Below are 18,730 nucleotides of genomic sequence, written 5' to 3'. Positions count from 1 at the left end.
TTTTCTTCTTTATAATTTTGCTTTTGTTTTAGTATTAGAAAATCCTTCTGCTCAGGCGGGACTTTTTGGCTCTCGTGTTTGTTACGTTCCTTAAATTTAACTTTGAGGGCGCCTGGGTGGCTCAGTGGGTTAAGCCTCTGCCTTCGGCTCAGGTCATGATCTCAGGGTCCTGGGATCGAGGCCCGCATCCGGCTCTCTGCTCAGCAGGGAGCCTGCTTCCTCCTCTTTCTCTGCCTTCCTCTCTGCCTACTTGTGATCTCTTTCTCTCTCTCTCTGTCAAATAAATAAATAAATAAAATCTTTAAAAAAAAATTTAACTTTGAGGAAATTAAGAGCTAAACTTTATAAATGCTTGTTATAAGAAGTATTTTAATATTCTTTTAAACACTTTTTGATAGGAGTAAAGCCATCATTAGGAATTTGGACTCCAGAAGCTATTTCTTTGATGAAGAAGATGGTGCAGAACAAAATGATCACGGTGAAAGTGGCCGGCAAGCTGGAGAACAGCTCCCTGGTGGAGCTCGTGGACGAGTCCGTGACGCCTCACGTCAGCATTGCGCAGGCGCTCAGGGACGCCGGCTTTGCCGTCCGGGAGGCAGGGGTCCTGGCCGAGAAACCCAGTGTCGCGAGGGAAGACAGCGGTGAGTAAGATGTCTGCTCCATCATGTCCGTGCTGGAATTCCGATGGCTTGTGTGTGGGGGGGTTCCCATGCTTTCAAAAAGAATGATGTTGAGTGTCTTCTCTCTTTTCAAATCAAGCATTCATTTAAATGCAGTATGAGTGTGTGGGAAAACTGAAAAAAAAAAAAAAAAAAAAAAAAAAAGTCAAAACCTGCGGGTCACTGGCAGATGTCACTAAAAGTCCCTGGAAATTCACTTCCTCAAAATAGATCCCTCACCAGCCGTACCTCCCATCCACACTTTGACCATTTGTTTTGTAAAAGTTCATTTTTTTTTTTTTTCGCAGTTGCCTTGGGTATAGAAGCAAAACTAAATCCATTGGATTGGACATGGGTTGAAATGGCTGTTGACGAAACAGTAGATGTTGTGGTCTGTATGATGTACAGTCCTGGAGAATTTTACTGCCATGTGCTTCAAGAGGATGGTAAGTGGACTCTTCTCATCTATTTTCCTTGCAGATACATTGGTGTGGTAATAACGGAAGAGGAGTTCACTCAGTAATAGAAGTACTATCTTTCCAAAAAGGGCCAAGGCAGTATTTCTACTAATAAGAAAGATTTAATTAAACTGAATTGCCTTTTATTCCATTTTAAGCCACTGTTTCTGTTTTTAAAAATCTATTTAAACCAATAAATTTTCTAAATTTATTTTTGAAAATTAAATGGTAGATTTTATTAAAGCATGACGTGCATATATGTAAGTGCACAAATATTGCAGCATTGACATGTCATCACAAAGTCAAAACACTGAGTAACTGACATCTAGGTCAAGATAATGAAGCATTACCAGTCATCCAGAAGTTTCCTCCATGTCTCCTTTGATTACTACCCCTTCTCTCGTTAAAAAGTAAATACTATCCTGCCTTCCAATAGCATAGTTTTCCTGGTTTCGAACTTTATTTTATGAAATGTAATCATACGATATGTACACTCGTACACTTGCCATTTTTTTTCACGTTCTTTGTGAGATCAGTTCTTCGTTTTTACATGTAGCAGTAGCTTGTGGTCCACTGTGTGAATGACATGCCAAATCTCTTTCTTTATAGGGCTGAACATGTAGGTTGTTTCTAGTTCTGAGCTATAGAATGGTATTGGCGTGAACATTTCCATACAGATTTGGTGCACACGGATGTGTGCTGCTTTTGAATGTATACCAGGAAGGAAATTGCTGACTATATCCTAAGGGTATTTATATTTTCAGCTTTGATCAATGAATGCTACAAAGTTTCCAAAGTGATTATGACAGCTGTCAGTTTGAGTTTTAGTCGCTCCACATCCTCACACGTGTATTTTCCTTCTTTTTCATTTGAGCTATCATTGAGAGAATCCTTAATTTTAACATTTCTAAAATCTTGGCTTGCTTCTCCCTCAAATGAGGACATTGAACTAGGTACCTGAGTCCCTGTCTGGCTCCCAGTTTGTGAGATTTGTCATCCCTCCTTCCAGAATCATCTGGTAGATGGACCACTATTTCATATAGCATAAAATTAAAAATTTTTAAAGTCAGTTTTTATTATTATAGGTGATTATACAAGCACATGGTACAAAATAAAAGTTTAAAAGAATGTATAGTGGGAAGTAAGTTTCCCAGTCCCTCTCTCAATTTTCTAAATCTTTCAGAATAAGTAAATAATAATAAGGTTCTTTTCTGTGCATATGCTTGTGTGGATATATCCCTGTTTGTGTAGGCATAAATGGTAAAATACTTTAAATGATTTTTGCAGCTTCTATTTTCCACTAGGTCTTGGACTGATAAGTTCACATAGTCTTTTCTTCTTCTTCTTTTTTTTCTTAAAGATCTATTTATTTATTTTGAGAAAGAGAGCTGGTGGGGAGGGTTTGCAGAGGAAGGAGGGTGGGGAGGGAGAGGGAGAGAAGCAGCCTCCCTGCTGAGCGGGGAGCCAGATTTGGGGCTCCATTTCAGGACCCTGAGATCATGACCTGAGCTGAAATCAAGAGTTGGATGCTTCACTGAGCCACCTAGGTGCCCCTCAGCATTTTAAAGCCATCCATGGTTTGTTTCTTGCCCAGCACATGGCTGGTGTGTCCTTCAGTGGTTTACCTTCCCTGGTTTTCCAAACTGCTCCTGCCAAATAAGTTTTGGAGGCTTAATTCTGTACTTTGCCTCAGAGCCCTTTCTTCCTTCTGGAGTCACCCTCTCCTTGTCTGTCCTCTTTCTCTCTAAAAGCTTAAGGAGCACACACAGCTCACCTGTTTCCTTAGCAGACGTATGTGCATCTTCTCAGCACTTCTGTGTCCTCCTTCAGGACAGCTTGTATGTCACTTTCTGTATAGGCTTGTACGCACAAAGCTCGTGCTCTGGTATGCTGATAACAGTGCTGTAGTAGGGGTTACCAAGAGTCCTCACTAATCACGACTTATTTTCCCAATTAACTTTTTAGTAAGGAAAAGAGAAAAGCATCTGATGTGCACTTAACAGTTGCTTGGGAATGTACCTGAGGTTTTTTTTTTTTTAAGATTTTATTTATTTACTTGACAGAGAGAGATCACAAGTAGGCAGAGAGGCAGGCAGGGAGAGAGGTGGAAGCAGGCTTCCTGCTGAGCAGAGAGCCCAATGTGGGGCTCCATCCCAGGACCCTGAGATCATGACCTGAGCCGAAGGCAGAGGCTTAACCCACTGAGCCACCCAGGCACCCCTGTACCTGAGATTTTATGATCAAAACATTTCCCAACTTTAGAGGAAAAGCTGTATTCTGCATGCTTTCTGAATATTGAATGCTGCATATGTATTATGTTTTCAGCTGTAAAGAAACTCAATGATTTGAACAAGTCATTAGCAGAATATTGCCAGCAGAAGGTGCCCAGTGACTTTAAAGCAGAAGTAGGGCAACCGTGTTGTGCTTTTTTTGCAGGTAAGTTGCAGTTGATAGAATCTTCACTTCATTGATAGAGACTTTTGTTTCTTGACATTCAGCCCTTATTTTTTTTTTTTAAGATTTTATTTATTTATTTGACAGAGAGACAGTGAGAGAGGGAATCCAAATAGGGGGAGTGGGCAGAGGGAGAAGCAGGCTCCCCCGTCCCCAGCTCTGATCAGAGAGCCTGATGCGGGGCTCGATCCCAGGACCCTGGGATCATGACCTGAGCCGAAGGCAGCTGCTTAATGACCGAGCCACCCAGGCGCCCCCATTCAGCCCTTATTTTTAATGTGTATTTTCTTCCTGATGTTTAAGCAAATATTTCTCAAAATCAAGACTAAATGAATGCTTAAAATCTCATGTTTTGTCTTCTCTTTGTAGCAAGGAAAATCCAAATGAAACTTTCTTACCTCAACTTTGTTAAACTTTGCTAAATGCTTTTCATTCCAGAATTTCTGATATTAAAGTAAATTAGGTATTGGGAAACCTGTTCACTGAAGGTTCATTGTTTCTTGTCACCCTATGCATGTTTAGTTTGAAAGTATATTTTGTGAAACACCTTAATTTCATTGCATGAGTTTTTCTATTTGCTTTTTACATTACTTTACTAATAACAAGTAAGACAATTTGTCCTTAGTTATGAGAGTATTGTAATCTTTCCAGATTGACAGATACGTTCCAATAAACAGAATGTGAAAGTGAAGAGAAGTTATGAAGTCTTCTCTTCACTTTCACATTCTGTTTATTGGATAGGTGATGAATGAAATCTTTAATTTACATCTGATGTTAAAGTGTGGTGCTATAAACATTTTGGATGTATTCCAAAAAGTGGATTTTAAGAATTCTGGGGATTAAGAGAGCAAATTTATTTAGTTACTTTAGACAAAGGATTTGTTTTTTGAAGATGAAAGTTTCAAATGTTAATAGAAGGGAAATAATGCTCCATGTTCAAACCTTGTGTTTAAATATAGGTGATGGTAACTGGTATCGTGCCTTAGTCAAGGAAATCTTACTGGATGGAAACATTAAAGTCCATTTTGTGGATTATGGGAACATGGAAGAAGTTACTGCAGATGAACTGCGAATGATCCCATCCAAATTTTTAAAACTTCCATTTCAAGGGATACGGTGCTGGTTAGTAGGTATGGTACAGAATAAGCAACTTTCTCAACTGTCTTCTAATACTTAAGATATACATACTTTAAAATAACAACACCTATAATTTTAATGTGTGAATTAGAAGGTCTTGCTTCATATTATACAATTTAGAAATGTATTTTTGAAATCCTGGCTGAAATATTCAGTGTTGATGTTAAAGTAAGGAAGCAGCTGCTTTTCTGTGCCTGAGATGGGAGCGAAAACTAATGTGTTCTCTTGAAGGCATTTTGCAGGATTTCTTAAGAGCTTCAAATATTTCTGCCTTTTTGTCTCAGCATTTTCACCTGTAATAATTTATTGCAAAGAAATTCACAGTTTGTCTACAAGGAACTTCATTATGCTGCCGTTAGTAATAGCAAAACCAGCTAACTAGCCAGTTACAGAGGACTGGTTAAATGACAGTTTGTACAATTGACAGTAATAGTACCTATTTCGGTTGGTTGTTATGAGGATTAAAGGAACACTTAGAAACAGAATTTTTCTGACGTGCAAAGTTCGGTTTAAGTGTTTCCTTTTACCACACAGTCATTAAAGTGATGTTAACCATGAGCTATTAATATGAAGAATGGTTAACGAGGTACATAAAGCATGCAAGTTATAAAGGAGATTCAGGATGGCATTGTGATTACAAGGACAGACTCTGGAACCAACTCTGCCATCTACTGTGAGAATCTTAGGCAAATGATTCAGACTCTTGGTGCTTCTATTTCCTCATCTGGAAAATAATAGTATCTTCCTCGAAGAGTCATTAAGAATAAAAGAGATGAAAAATATAAAGCACTTAACACTACCTGGCATTATATCCATAAGAGCTACTATTATTGCAAAGGTTTCTTTATAAAAGAAATGAGTACATATGTGCATGTGGGTCTTTCCATATGCACATGAAAATTATGGAAGGTTGGATATCAAAATGTTAATAGTGTTCACGTCTGGCAGCGTAGATACTCTATTTTTCCTTTGGCATGTTTTCTTTCTGCTTACTACACTAAACATGTTTCAGTTTATTTTTGATTACCATGCTTTATGCCCATGCTTCTTAAAATGTGAACCCCAGGGTGCCTGGGTGGCTCAGTCAGTTAGGTAACGGCCTTAGGCTTGGGTCAAGATCCCAGAGTCCTGAGATGGAGGCCATGTTGGACTCCCCCTGCTTTGCAAGGAGCCCACTTCTCCCTTTCCCTCTGCTTGCCACTCCCCCTGCTTGTGGGCTCTCTCTCTCTGTGTCAAATAAATAAATAAAATCTTTTTGAAAAAAGTATGCGGCCACCAGACAAGCAGCATCAACTTGAGAACTTCTTTAAACTGCAGATTCTCAGTCCCTAACAAAGATCTGCTAAATTGGAAATTCTAGCATGTGGCCCTGAAATCTGTTTTAATTAGCCCTCTAGGTAATTCAGATGCACACTCAAGTTTGAGGATTACTGTTCTAAAAATAAGGGTATAAGCCAAAATTATCCAAAAAATAATTCTTGGTGAGCTGTTCAAAATAACATTTTGAAATAAGCATTAGAAAACTGTCCACAGAAGTGAAGGTATATGGCTGAGCTCTTCTGCCAGCATAATTAGTAACTCATCATATACATAACAGTACAAAATGGTGGCTTCTAATCCTATTTTTGCCTACTGGAAAAATGACTGGTAAAGATATATTAGTGGGAAAAATAAGGAAAATTTCTGAGCCTCCTAAAACCCTAGTGGTATGTTATCTGTAATCAGGCATGGAAGATGTAGAAATGTAACTCAAAATTGAAAAACGGTACTCAAAATCACTGACCCAAATGCAACGCTTGACAAGGACCAGTCCCAGACACTATTGAAGCAAAAAATGAAGTTTGGGCACAGAATTCTTTTTAACGCTCTTCTTATTTGCCAGATATACAGCCTAGAAACAAGCACTGGACTGAAGAAGCCATAGCCAGATTTCAGACGTGCATTGCAGGGATAAAACTCCAAGCCCGAGTGGTTGAAATCACCGGACAGGGAGTGGGAATCGAGCTCACTGATCTCTCCACATCATATCCCAGAATAATTAGTGATGTTTTGATTGATGAACATCTGGTTTTAAAAACTAGTTCGCCACTCAGAGACTTGACAAATAATAGAGCCATTAGTAAATGTGATCTTCAAGTTGATATCCTGGGGCTTCAAGGTAATGTGCTTAAACCATTGATTTGTTATTTAAATTTATGTTATCCTTTGCTTTTATAGGCTATGAAAATTTTTCTAGCAGTTTTTCTGTAGGAATACATACTTTGTGGAAATAGGTAACAAGTTACTAAAATTAGTATTTATTGGGATGCCTCGAGGGAGCAATCGATTGAGCATCCTGACTCTTGGTTTAACCTCAGGTGGTGAGAGACCTCAGGGTGGTGAGATTGAATCCTGCTTCGGGCTCCCAGCTCAGTGTGGAGTCTGCTTCTGATTCTCTGTCTCCATCTCGTCTTCTACCCCCACTGCTCATGCAAACACTCTCTCTCTCATAAATAAATCTTTAAAAAAAATAGTATTTATTGAAACATGGTTTTATTAAAAACTACTCATTTTTATCGTAGTTATTTATCAGGTAGTTTTGCATCGTGCAGTTATATATTCTCTACAGTGTGAACCAGTTATAAGATTTACATTAACTATACTATGGAAATGGAAATATGCTACAGAAATAATACGGGAGTGCAGCAGGTCAAAGATTCTCATTCTAGATTGGACTCCTTTGGAACACAGAGTCCCTCAAACTGAATAGATTGTTTTGTGAAAATACAGATTTTCATTTTAGGGATTTGTGAATGTTGATTCAGTTGATGAATAAATTGAATAAAGATAAAACTGAGAGAGAATAACAACTTTGATCTGTTTTATACAAGATCTGTTTTGTATGATTTCAGCCATTTCTTCCCCTGAGCAGTGGAGGACAATAGAATTGCCAGTTAATAAAACTGTACAAGCAACCATATTGGAAATCATAAGCCCACACTTGTTCTATGCTCTACCAAATGAGATGCCAGGTAAGAAACCAAAATTTGAGACCTATTTGTGCTCATCTTTTTAACTGTGTAATGAAAGCTCTTCTCTGAACTCCTTAGGAAGTGGGAGAGAAGGGGAGGCTGGTGATTTTTGTTTTATTCAATGTTTTAAGGAAGAATTGGCCATCATAACACTTCAGGGTTATTTAGTTATACAAACAAATGTAAAATAAATGTGAAGGGAAACACCCTTCATTTAACACCTTCCGGATCCAGTCTAATCTACAGCTTTTTATAAGAAAATAGTTTCCTTAATTGCTGTATAATTTGTTGTTTAAAAATAGATACTATCACAAAAAATAGGTACTATGTATATTGAATTGCACTTACAAAGCTAACTGTCTACAACTTTTTGAGAAAACCTATTAATATTGCAAGAGTGCTTTATAAGTCAGTCTGTAATCACTGTTACTATGGCTTAGGAACTTAGAGAAATGTTTTATACTGGACCTAATCCTGAAGAAAAGTAGCATATAAATGTTTTCTTACTTCATGGAAGTTTATAATTAAGAAATCTCTTGAACATGTTTGAGTTTATCCTTGTAGTGTCAGGGAGAGTTAGGGCAAGCTGGGTGATAGCTATTCAGAATAACGGCAGGTACATGAAGGCTACAAAAGTGAACCTTTGTTTCAGGTTGTCAAACCACAAATTGTGGTGATACCAACAATTGCTCTTAAATCTCTAATATTACAAACCGTCATCTTCAGTCTGTGTAGTGGAAAGCAGGGACTTCGGGTTAATGAATCCTGATGAACTGGAAGTACTTTTTCTTATTTCATTAACTGTAACACACTTCCTGAAAAGTATGCCAAAAATCTGTGAAAGTATGATTTAACAAGGTTCTGTAGTGTGAGCACACTAGTATAACCACCCTGATCTAGAAAATGGCTTTCCAGAAGCTTCCTTCTCTGAGTATTAGATCTCTTATGTACAGAGTAACCACTCGTGGTTTTATGTGTTCTTAAAACATAAATGTAAATGGGTTTTTTTCAGTGATTCAATTTGACACTGTTTTTGTATACTGTCTAAACAGTAGCATTAAAAATTTCTTCACAAAAGATTGCTTTTTTATGTTTCAGAAGATCAGGAAAGATTGTGTATATTGACAGCTGAATTGTTAGAATATTGCAATACTCAGAAAAGCCAAGTGTCTTACAGACCCAAAATCGGAGATGCGTGCTGTGCCAAATACACAAGTAAGCTTCTTTTAGGTAAAACATTAAACAGGAAATGTTTGTTCTCTTTTACTTGAAGTCTTGTGTATTTTGTTATATAAGGTGCACATTTAATTTTGCTTATGAAATTAAAAGCAAGTTTGTAGGTTTAACTCTTCATGTTGGGGTCCTCCAGCTTTTCTGTTTTGTAATCATAGATTACATTTAGGTAAGGCTATAGGGAGATATCTACAAATCTGTCAGAACTTTGACATAATCAGCTCTAGATAACTCTACTGAATATGGTGGCCCTTAACATATTTATATATGGAGGAGTTGCAGATAATTTTAGAACTTTATTAATGTACTCAAAAAGGAATAAATGCCTTAATTAGACTTGTTGAATCAGGTACACTTAACCATTGTCCTGTTGTTTAATAATTCATGTTAACAAATTTCTTTTAGTAATAACAACAGTTGGAGTGAATATTCTTGGGCAGAAATTTAGGGAATTCCTGAGTCAAAGGATATAAATTGTTTTGTAAGTTCTGGAAACATACTGCTCTGTGGGCATCTTAAAGAAATGTCCGTATGTGCCAAAAGTTTGTGAGTGGGCCAATTTCATCTTCATCTTGCCACCAACATATTTAAAATGCTTTTGGACTATTGCCCACATACAGTTCATTTAAAATAATTTAAATTTAGATTTGCAGTTAAATATATTCTGTTTAGTTTTGTTTTTCTTTCTTTCTTTTTTTAAATTTTATTTATTTATTTTGACAGCGAGAGATCACAAGTAGGCAGAGAGGCAGGCAGAGAGAGAAGAGGAAGCAGGCTCCCCCCTGAGCAGAGAGCCCCATGTGGGGCCCAATCCCGGGACCCTGAGACCATGACCTGAGCTGAAGGCAGAGGCTTGAACCCACTGAGCCATCCAGGCACCCCTGTTTTTCTTTTGTATGATAATGGGATCTATACTTTCCCTCCCTTTCTTCCTGATAGAAATATGTCACAGCTTTTGGTTAGATAAGTATTCTCTGTTACTCTGTTGGAATTGCATAAACACTATTCACAGCCTAGTCCTGTGGTCCACTACGACATAGGAGATACACGGTGACATATCTCTTTTGCCTTTTTTGTTGTCGTTATTAGTGTTCTCTATACTTTCAGTTCTCTGCATTGGTGCAGGTTCTCCCAGTGTAACCTCATGTACTTTGTCAGCTTTTGTTACATTGCCAGCCTTGCTGCCTTCTGACCTGCTAGCCAGACTGCTTGTCCTCCAGATGTGAGCCATCGCCCTGGACGTTTTCCTTCATCATCTTGCTGGGGTTGTTTCAACACCACTCCCTCATGTTTCACACTTTTCTCTCCCATCCCACTATGTTTTCACAGTTTCTTCCTACCTCATCTCACCTTGTTTTCTGCAATACTTACTTTGGATTTGTTCTAATAATTGGGTATATCCCATCCTCCAGAAGCTAAGAAAAGGTATGTTTCAGATACATTTTCTGTTATTTTCCCATGTTCTCCCACGTTTGAAAAAGTCTTTATTCTGTCTTAATAGTTTTTTTTTATTTATTTGACAGAGAGAGATCACAAGTAGGCAGAAAGGCAGGCAGAGAGAGAGGAAGGGAAGCAGGCTCCCCACTGAGCAGAGAGCCCGATGTGGGATTCGATCCCAGGACCCTGAGATCATGACCTGAGCCGAAGGCACACTGAGCCACCCAGGCACCCCACTGTCTTAATAGTTAATTAATTGCTTGCCTAGATACAGAATTCTAGACTGGAAATCATCTTTCCCTTAAAATTTTGAAGGCCTTGCTTTTAAAACAATTTTTTTATTAAGTACTCTCTACCTCCAGCATGGGGTTCAAAGTCACAGCCCAGACATTGAGAGTCTCAAGCCTCACCAACTGAGCCATCTGGGTGCCCCGCTTTTATTGTTTTTTTAAAGCTGTTGATGTTGCGGGTCAAAAGAGGTCATTTAGATCCTCCAAACTTTGTATTTTTTTCTCCTCTCTGGAACTTTTAGGAATCTCTTCATTCCATGTTTTGAAATCCATGCTGTGACTTGGTTTTAGTTTTTACCATTGTGTTGGACACTTTTAATGGGTGGGCCCTTAAGTCTAGGAATTGATGAGCTTCAGTTTTGAGAAAGTTTTCTGAATGTTTTTTATTCCCATCTTTCATTTTCTGCTCTGTTAGAAACTCCAAATATTTTTTTATTATTTTTTTAAATTTTTTTTTAAAGATCTTTTTTTTTAAATTTATTTGACAGACAGATCACAAGTAGGCAGAGAGGCAGGCAGAGAGAGAGAGGAGGAGGAGGCAGGCTCCCCGCCAAGCAGAGAGCCCGATGCGGGACTCGATCCCAGGACCCCGAGATCATGACCCGAGCCGAAGGCAGAGGATCTAACCACTGAGCCACCCAGGCGCCCCTCCAAATATTTTTTTTAAAGATTTATTTATTTTAGAGGGGGGAGGGGGGAGAGGGAGAAGAGAGAATTTCGTGCCAATTCCCCACTGAGCATGGAGTCCCACGTGGGACTCGATCTCAAGACACTGAGATTATGACCTGAGTTAAAAATCAAGAGTCAGGGGGCGCCTGGGTGGCTCAGTGGGTTGAGCCTCTGCCTTCGGCTCAGGTCATGATCTCAGAATCCTGGGATTGAGCCCCACATGGGGCTCTCTGCTCAGCGGGGAGCCTGCTTCCCCCCTCTCTGCCTGCCTCTCTGCCTACTTGTGATCTCTCCCTCTCTGTCAAATAGATAAATAAAATCTTAAAAAAAAAAAATCAGGAGCAGACCCTTAACTGAGTGAGCTACCCAAGTGCCCCAGGAACTCCAAATAATCTAATATTGGACTTGAAACTCTTCTGCTAAGTTTCCTCTTTTCTCTTTTACCTTTTTGGCTTCTTTTTTCAGGAGATTTCCTCAGTTTTATTTTCCAGTTTATTGTTTCATTTCTGATACCATTTCTGGTTTTAATAGCTTTTCTGTTTGTCTTTTCAAGTGTGTGTGTCTTTAATACTGACTTGCTCTCATTTCAAGGATGGAAGGCAGTTTGTCTGGGGACGCTAATATCCTTCTTCTAACTGTCCCTGTCTTCTCCCTGTTTCTCTGAGTTCCTGTTCGGTTTGGTCTTCTCTGCTGGAAGCTTTCTTCAAATGTCTGGTGATCCGGGGTGCCTGGGTGGATCAGTGGGTTAAAGCCTCTGCCTTTGGCTCAGGTCATGATCCCAGGTCCTGGGATCTAGCCCTGCGTCGGGCTTTCTGCTCAGTGGGGAGTCTGCTTCCATCTCTCTCTCTCTCTCTCTCTTTCTCTCTCTGCCTGCCTCTCTGCCTACTTGTGATCTCTGCCAAATAAATAAATAAAATCTTAAAAAAAAAAATGTCTGGTGATCCTTCACGGTTCACTTAGGACTGGGCACTTAGGCATTGATTGGAAGCTGCTTTGTGGGCAGAACTTGTGTAGATGGCCTTCACTGCTGGGCCCTGCTATTACCCTGGGTACTCCAGCTGTTGCTGTCTTGAAGTGCATTTGCCTTGGAATGGTTGTCTGCTGCTGTGTGCACAGCTGGCCCGACGGTGTTCTTGGTCAACTTCCTCTGCGCTGCGTCATATTCCTGAGTCCAGTCGTCTGTCTGGTTCATCCTCTGGAGAAGAAACCTCCAGTCTTCTGCCCTTGAGTAGGAGCAGATGCCTTGAAATGGGGATGGCATTCTTAGCTTTTATATTAAAACACATGACCAGAAAACTGACCATCTTCTTCAGCAACTTTAAAAATAAGTATTATGTGTAAATTTGTTTCTAAACTAAAGTTTATTCAGTTTTCTTGGGAAATAAGTGTGTTTTCTTTACCCAGTCCTCATTTCAGCTCTATTCTTACTATTACTTTGGAATGCGTTGATTATTGGGGCTTGGGGATTTAAGATGCAAAGGAAGATGTTACTTCACTTCCCCATAGCCAGCTTTGGTTGAGCTCTGCTAAACCATTTCCATTCCTACCATCTGCTTTCCAGCTTCCATATCATCTTTTTTTTCTCTCTTGTCCTCTCTCCTTGTGGTTCTGTGCCTTTTTCTTTTTAATCACATAATTGTCTTTTTAGTAGGATCTGGAAGGAGTAGAGGTGATACTTTGGTTTTATCTGGACTCTAACCAGAAGTGTTGACATGAATTTCTCACTAATGTAAATGTAACTGTGAATAACTGTCTTGAAGGGAGGGAGGGAGTCATTGCATGTAACTTCTCACATGAGGTTGCATTATATTTTCAGGTGACGACTTCTGGTACCGTGCCATTGTTCTGGGGACATCAGATGCTGATGTGAAAGTACTCTATGCAGACTATGGGAACACTGAAATTCTGCCTCTTTCCAGAGTGCAGCCAATTTCCACCAGCCACCTGGAGCTTCCTTTCCAAATTATTAAATGTTCACTTGAAGGTAGTCAGGTCACTTTGCAATTGGGATAGCTGTGTGATTTTTTTTTCTCCTGTTTTATAGCCCTACGTCTGAATCAAATGGGCATTTCAGTAACTGCCTAGATTTCTAAATATCAAACAGAGTTTAGGAAAAAAAACAAACAAACCTATCTTTCATCCTTTATTTCATTCTGAAAAAATTACATTGTCAGCCCATTGTTGTTTGGAGATTAGGTTTGGCCACAGGTTGCACCGCTGAAGTGGCCAGGGCTGGGGGACCTGGGCTGTCTGACCCTTCCCTAAAGGCCCCTCCATTCTGTCATGGTGCTCTCTTGAGAGGCTTGAGATGACACCATTTGGGACTTCTTTACTGTGTACTGTATCTTCACAAGTTCAGTTCTTCAGCTGGTGTTTGAATAAAGCGAATGGGAATGCTGAAGTAGCTTCTCACCCTTACTTGTGATTTCATTACCTAGTGGTCCCAGCAGATGAGCGCTCACTCAGTGCCTCATAGTCTGCTTTGGTTTTGACTCGGGGAGAGATTTGAAACATTTTATTGTTTGCTTCTCCCGTTATAATGGACACATGTCCGTGGCAGCCGGCCATTGTCTGTTTATGCCCTCTCGACCTAGATTAGTGTTTGACGCATAATAGGGGTCAGGGAGTATCTGTTGAGTGATTTTTTTAAATGCAACAGCAGTAGTACATCAAAGCATACCTAAGCCCAGCCAAAGAAAGTAAGACTTTCGTTTATTGTCTTTAGACGATATATGTGAATATTTATCTTTTTTTAAGGGACTCAAAGATTAATATTCAGTTGTTTTCCCAGGACTAATGGAATTGAATGGAAGCTGCTCGCAATTAATCGTAGAACTACTAAAAAATTTCATGTTGAATCAGAGCGTAATGCTTTCTGTAAAAGGAGTTATCAAGAATGTCCATACAGTGTTGGTTGAGAAATGTTCTGAAAATGGAACTATCAATATAGCTGAAAAGCTGGTGACCTATGGTCTGGCAAAAAACATCACATCTAAAAAGCAAAGTGTTCTAAGTACAGGTATTTTTTCAAGTTTAATTAATGATAGACGTAAGTGTAATTAAGAACATGTAATCAATGTAGGTGACCTGGCTTTTCCTTACTCTCTGTGGTCATGTTCCCTTTGTCCTCCCCCTTTGCAAATCCAGCGGCAAAGTGCGACTCACATTGCCACCTCAGGGGACCACTGGATAGAAGCAGGCCTCTCAGGCCAGATTTTCCTTAGCTTAGCCTCAGCAGCATTTCTGATCACATTAGTGATAGCATTGATACTGAGAGCTTTAGAAATGGCTAGTATTCAGAATTACTTCCAACTCACTTTCAATCCTGAGCAAAGTGAAGCGTTTGTATTTTTGAGATTGGATCTTACAGGTATCTCATAAGATGATTATTTGGCAGGCCCTCGCTTGGCTGAAGAGATAACCCCATTTTTGATAGGCAGAAGTCCTAAAATCTTGGAGATGGGGGCATTAATTTGGTAAAACCCAGGGTGTAGTAGTAGGAAATACTAAAACCCAAATGAGAAGGTAATCGATCGAGTCTTTCACAGAACCCACACCTCAGAGGCAGAGCTGTGTATAGTCAGATTCCTCTGTTAGTTATGGTGTATATTCTCTAATGGCTTTTTGTATTTGCTTCTAGAAAAGACCTGCAGGATGAATTGCTGTTGCACAGAGTTACAGAAACAAGTGGGTAGAATTCCCTTGAAGTGAAATTATACTCCTTACATTTTTAGAAATGAAATAATGCTGTTTTTTCTTCACCCGTAGGTTGAAAAACATGAACAGATTCTTCTCTTCCTCTTAAACAATCCAACCAATCAAAATAAATTTATTGAAATGAAAAAATTGTTAAAAAGTTAAGTAAGTTCAACTTGATGTTTTCACCACTTCTGTAACCATCAACAGAACATCTCTAGGCATGTTGGGGTAGAACTGATGATGTGTTCTTTATTTTGTGATCTGGTGATCTGAGGTCTAGTTGTAATGTTTTTGCTGTCTTGCTGGGTTTAATTCAATCATCTTATTTTGGCTCTGCTAATGGGACCGAGTCCTGGGGTGTTCAGGGTGCAACCACTCACCTTACTGTTGTCTGGTTCTGAGCGGTCATGTTATTGATAACATGGAGGGACTTGTAAAAATTGTTGTGAGATAAAGTTTTGCCTCAAATTCTTTGTGTCTGCATGTGAAATTTTTTTTTTAAAGATTTTATTTATCTGACAGAGAACACAAGTATACAGAGAGGCAGGCAGAGAGAGAGAGAGAGAGAGGAGGGAGCAGGCTCCCCAGTGGGCAGAGAGCCTGATGCAGGGCTCGATCCCAGGAGCCCAGGATCATGACCTGAGCCGAAGGCAGAGGCTTACCCCCTTGAGCCACCCAGGTGCCCCAGGAAGATTTATTTATTGGAGAAAGCACACAGAAGTGGAATAGGGAGGATCAGAGGGAGAGCGAGAGAATCTCAAGCAAACACCCCACTGAGTGCAGAGCCCGACACAGGGCTTGATCTTAAACCCTGAGATCATGACTTGAGCCAAAACCAAGAGTCAGGCACTTAATCCAGGCGCCCCTGTTGAGCACTTCTGGTCAAGAGCAGTAAGGGGCCAAGAATGGAAAATGGGCTGCACTGATAGTGTATTTCATTTCCAAACGAAACCTCCTCTGCTTTGGCCGTGATGATTCTAGTGCTTACAGACCATCACTCTTGAGTTGTAAACAACAGTTCTCCCGCTGTTTTACTGTCTGGGATGCTTTGTTCCAAGATAGAGCTCAGAAAGTACTTCGTGGTCAGTAACCAATTAGAATTTGATTGAAAAGAAACTGTCCTTCCTGCTTTGTCTAATTGATATAATTCCAGCCAAAAGCAGGGGATCTTTTGATTTAGTTCCTCTGTGCACTCTTGGCTGAATGAAGCCCTGCCTATGAGCCCACTTGCAGAGCCCACTTACCGCTCTGGACGGTACCGCCCTCTCTTGGCGGGCACGGGAGCTAGCAAGCAGGTGCCTGCAGTGTGGACGCAGCCGTCTTCTCCGCACGGTCAGGCACAAGTGTATTGTTTCTAAGAAAGTACAGCTGAGTTCGGAGGGTCCCTAACACTGGAGCAACAGTTCTGAGCCTCCTGATGGGTTTTCTTTACAAGTTTTGTGTTATTTCTAATAAGGGATGACTTACGTTGTTAGTTACAACCTTTAGTCCTTGTTAATGCATTCAGTTTCAATACTAACTGCTGTCTTGTGTGCTTGAGTTTAAAATCATAAATTTAAAAATGTAAAAGGTAAAATCATAATAACTTCATAGATTAAGGGACATGCAATGACATGAACTTCTGGAATTTAGTTCTAGTGCCAAATTATCATAATTTTTATTTGTGTCTTTTTCATAAGGGTTTTGAAAGTGCTCTCACAAGATGAAAGCTGAATTTTCTTTTGTTTCCACATAGGTTGAAGACCTTGCTTTAAAAAAAAAAAACACTTGGGGCACCTGGGTGGCTCAGTGGGTTAAGCCTCTGCCTTCAGCTCAGGTCATTGTCTCAGGGGTCCTGGGATCGAGCCCCGCATCGGGCTCTCTGCTCAGCAGGGAGCCTGTTTCCTCCTCTCTCTCTGCATGCCTCTCTGCCTACTTGTGATCTCTGTCTGTTAAATAAATAAATAAAATCTTTAAAAACAAAAACAAAAACAAAAACAAAAACAAAAAAAAACAATTTAAAGCATAGTAGTTGAACTAGCATTTCCTTTCCTGTGAGAATACATATTTTATCCACATTTAAATATAGTAAAACACTCTATATATTATTTTAAAAGCATTTGAACATCTAGCCACATATTCGATCATTACAATACCCCTGGGAAGAAAGCAGACCCCATTTTATTTATTTTTTTTAAAGATTTTATTTATTTATTTGACAGACAGAGATCACATGTAGGCAGAGAGGCAGGCAGAGAGGGAGAAGCAGGCTCCCCACTGAGCAGAGAGCCCGATGTGGGGCTCGATCCCAGGACCCCGGGATCATGACCCGAGTCGAAGACAGAGAGGCTTTAACCCACTGAGCCACCCAGGCGCCCCCAGACCCCATTTTATAGATGAGGCTGAGACTCTGAGAGGTTGCATGGCTGCACCAGATCTCTTCTTTCTCTTCCCCTGCCCCCCACACACAGGGAACCAGGTCTTAGACCCCACACTGCTCTCTCTGCTAGTGTCCTTAGATCAGTTCTGGAAGGCATGGAACCCCAAGGGATTATATTAGAAAAAATTACATACATGCTTGTTTAAGCATATCTGCTTCATTTTGGTGAAAGTGTAGTTGAAAATGTACCCTCTTAAATTGTTCTTCCTGGATACAGAGGAAATATATTTCAAATGTAAGTGTTTGGTCTTTCCTGGAGAAATCTGTTAATAACCGTAAAATGGCCCCACTAGGAGTGCTATGGTGATGACAACAGAAAGCTGTTACCTGGGGCTCAGACACGATAAACAAGTACTTGAGCACATATGTTAATAGAACGTTTTCCATCTGAAGGAGAGTGCGGCTGTGTTTCACATTCGGCGAGGGGAGTGCAAATGGTTGTAGCTAACTTGCATGCGTAGCTCTTGGGGGGGTGAATTACGTGAATGTGTTACTTTCAGTTCAAAGTGACTGTTGGGTTTGCTTGCACTTAAGATAGAAAGTAAGAACTAGGGGCGTCTGGGTGGCTCAGTGGGTTAAAGCCTCTGCCTTCGGCTCAGGTCATGATCCCAGGGTCCTGGGATCGAGCCCCGCATCGGGCTCTCTGCTCAGCAGGGAGCCTGCTTCCCTCTTCTCTCTCTCTCTGCCTGCCTCTCTGCCTACTTGTGATTTCTCTGTCAAATAAATAAATAAAATCTTAAAAAAAAAAAAAAAGTAAGAACTATAGCGACAGAGTTTGTAAATAAGGCATAATGGGGGGTTGATTCTTCTCTTTCAGAAGCAGTTTCTCTCCGAGATGGTCACTTAGGAGAAAGGAGACCTCGAAGGCCGGCCTTCCAGCATGGCCTCTTGAGGCTTTGATTGGCGGCGTTGTCTCCCGAGCCGCCACTCTTGTTTGCTAGCCACTCTTCTATTAGGTTGGGTGGTTTGATTTTTCCCTCTGAGTTCTTCCTCCCAAATAAGTCTTGCATGAAAGTAGTTTCATACCACATTCATGGGGGACATTGGGAAGGGATACATGGGGGCTTTCTACTGTATATAAAAATTTTTAGGACTTAAAGGTACTGAGGAAAATATGGCTCCATGTTACTAGCAGATAAATCTAGTTGATGTTTTATTTTTTTGAATTTTTCTCTCTGTTTGAAAAGCTTCATAATAAAATGTGCCCTCTCGCTGTCCTTGTCTGCCTCTTTCACTTAATAAATGCTTTTTGGCTTGTTGTTCC

The 18,730-nt window shown here is 40.1% G+C and overlaps 1 protein-coding gene across 10 annotated transcripts in view; it reads left to right on the top strand.

Annotated features, from left to right (window-relative positions):
* The window catches only part of TDRD1 (tudor domain containing 1), a 47,723-nt gene extending 29,287 nt beyond the window's left edge, over nucleotides 1-18,436 (top strand). For 7 of the 10 annotated variants that reach the window (XM_032879081.1, XM_032879087.1, XM_032879041.1 and 4 more), the window contains 11 exons: nucleotides 399-641; nucleotides 968-1,105; nucleotides 3,443-3,553; nucleotides 4,531-4,701; nucleotides 6,591-6,866; nucleotides 7,600-7,719; nucleotides 8,818-8,934; nucleotides 13,165-13,332; nucleotides 14,140-14,367; nucleotides 14,989-15,035; nucleotides 15,117-15,515. In XM_032879081.1, coding sequence (XP_032734972.1) covers nucleotides 399-641; nucleotides 968-1,105; nucleotides 3,443-3,553; nucleotides 4,531-4,701; nucleotides 6,591-6,866; nucleotides 7,600-7,719; nucleotides 8,818-8,934; nucleotides 13,165-13,332; nucleotides 14,140-14,367; nucleotides 14,989-15,035; nucleotides 15,117-15,209 — 1,712 coding nt within the window. In that variant the 3' untranslated portion in view covers nucleotides 15,210-15,515. Of the gene's footprint in view, nucleotides 1-398; nucleotides 642-967; nucleotides 1,106-3,442; nucleotides 3,554-4,530; nucleotides 4,702-6,590; nucleotides 6,867-7,599; nucleotides 7,720-8,817; nucleotides 8,935-13,164; nucleotides 13,333-14,139; nucleotides 14,368-14,988; nucleotides 15,036-15,116; nucleotides 15,516-18,283 lie in introns of those variants that run through there. The other 3 variants (XM_032879033.1, XM_032879050.1, XM_032879094.1) reach the window with 3 other exon arrangements.
* Nucleotides 18,437-18,730: the final 294 nt, after the last annotated feature.

The sequence above is a fragment of the Lontra canadensis genome, unplaced genomic scaffold (genome assembly GCF_010015895.1).
Source record: "Lontra canadensis isolate GAN:19392208 unplaced genomic scaffold, GSC_riverotter_1.0 scaffold3, whole genome shotgun sequence".
NCBI lineage: Eukaryota > Metazoa > Chordata > Mammalia > Carnivora > Mustelidae > Lontra > Lontra canadensis.
Note: the sequence above shows the minus strand (reverse complement) of the source record. Positions and strands in the feature narration are given on the sequence as shown.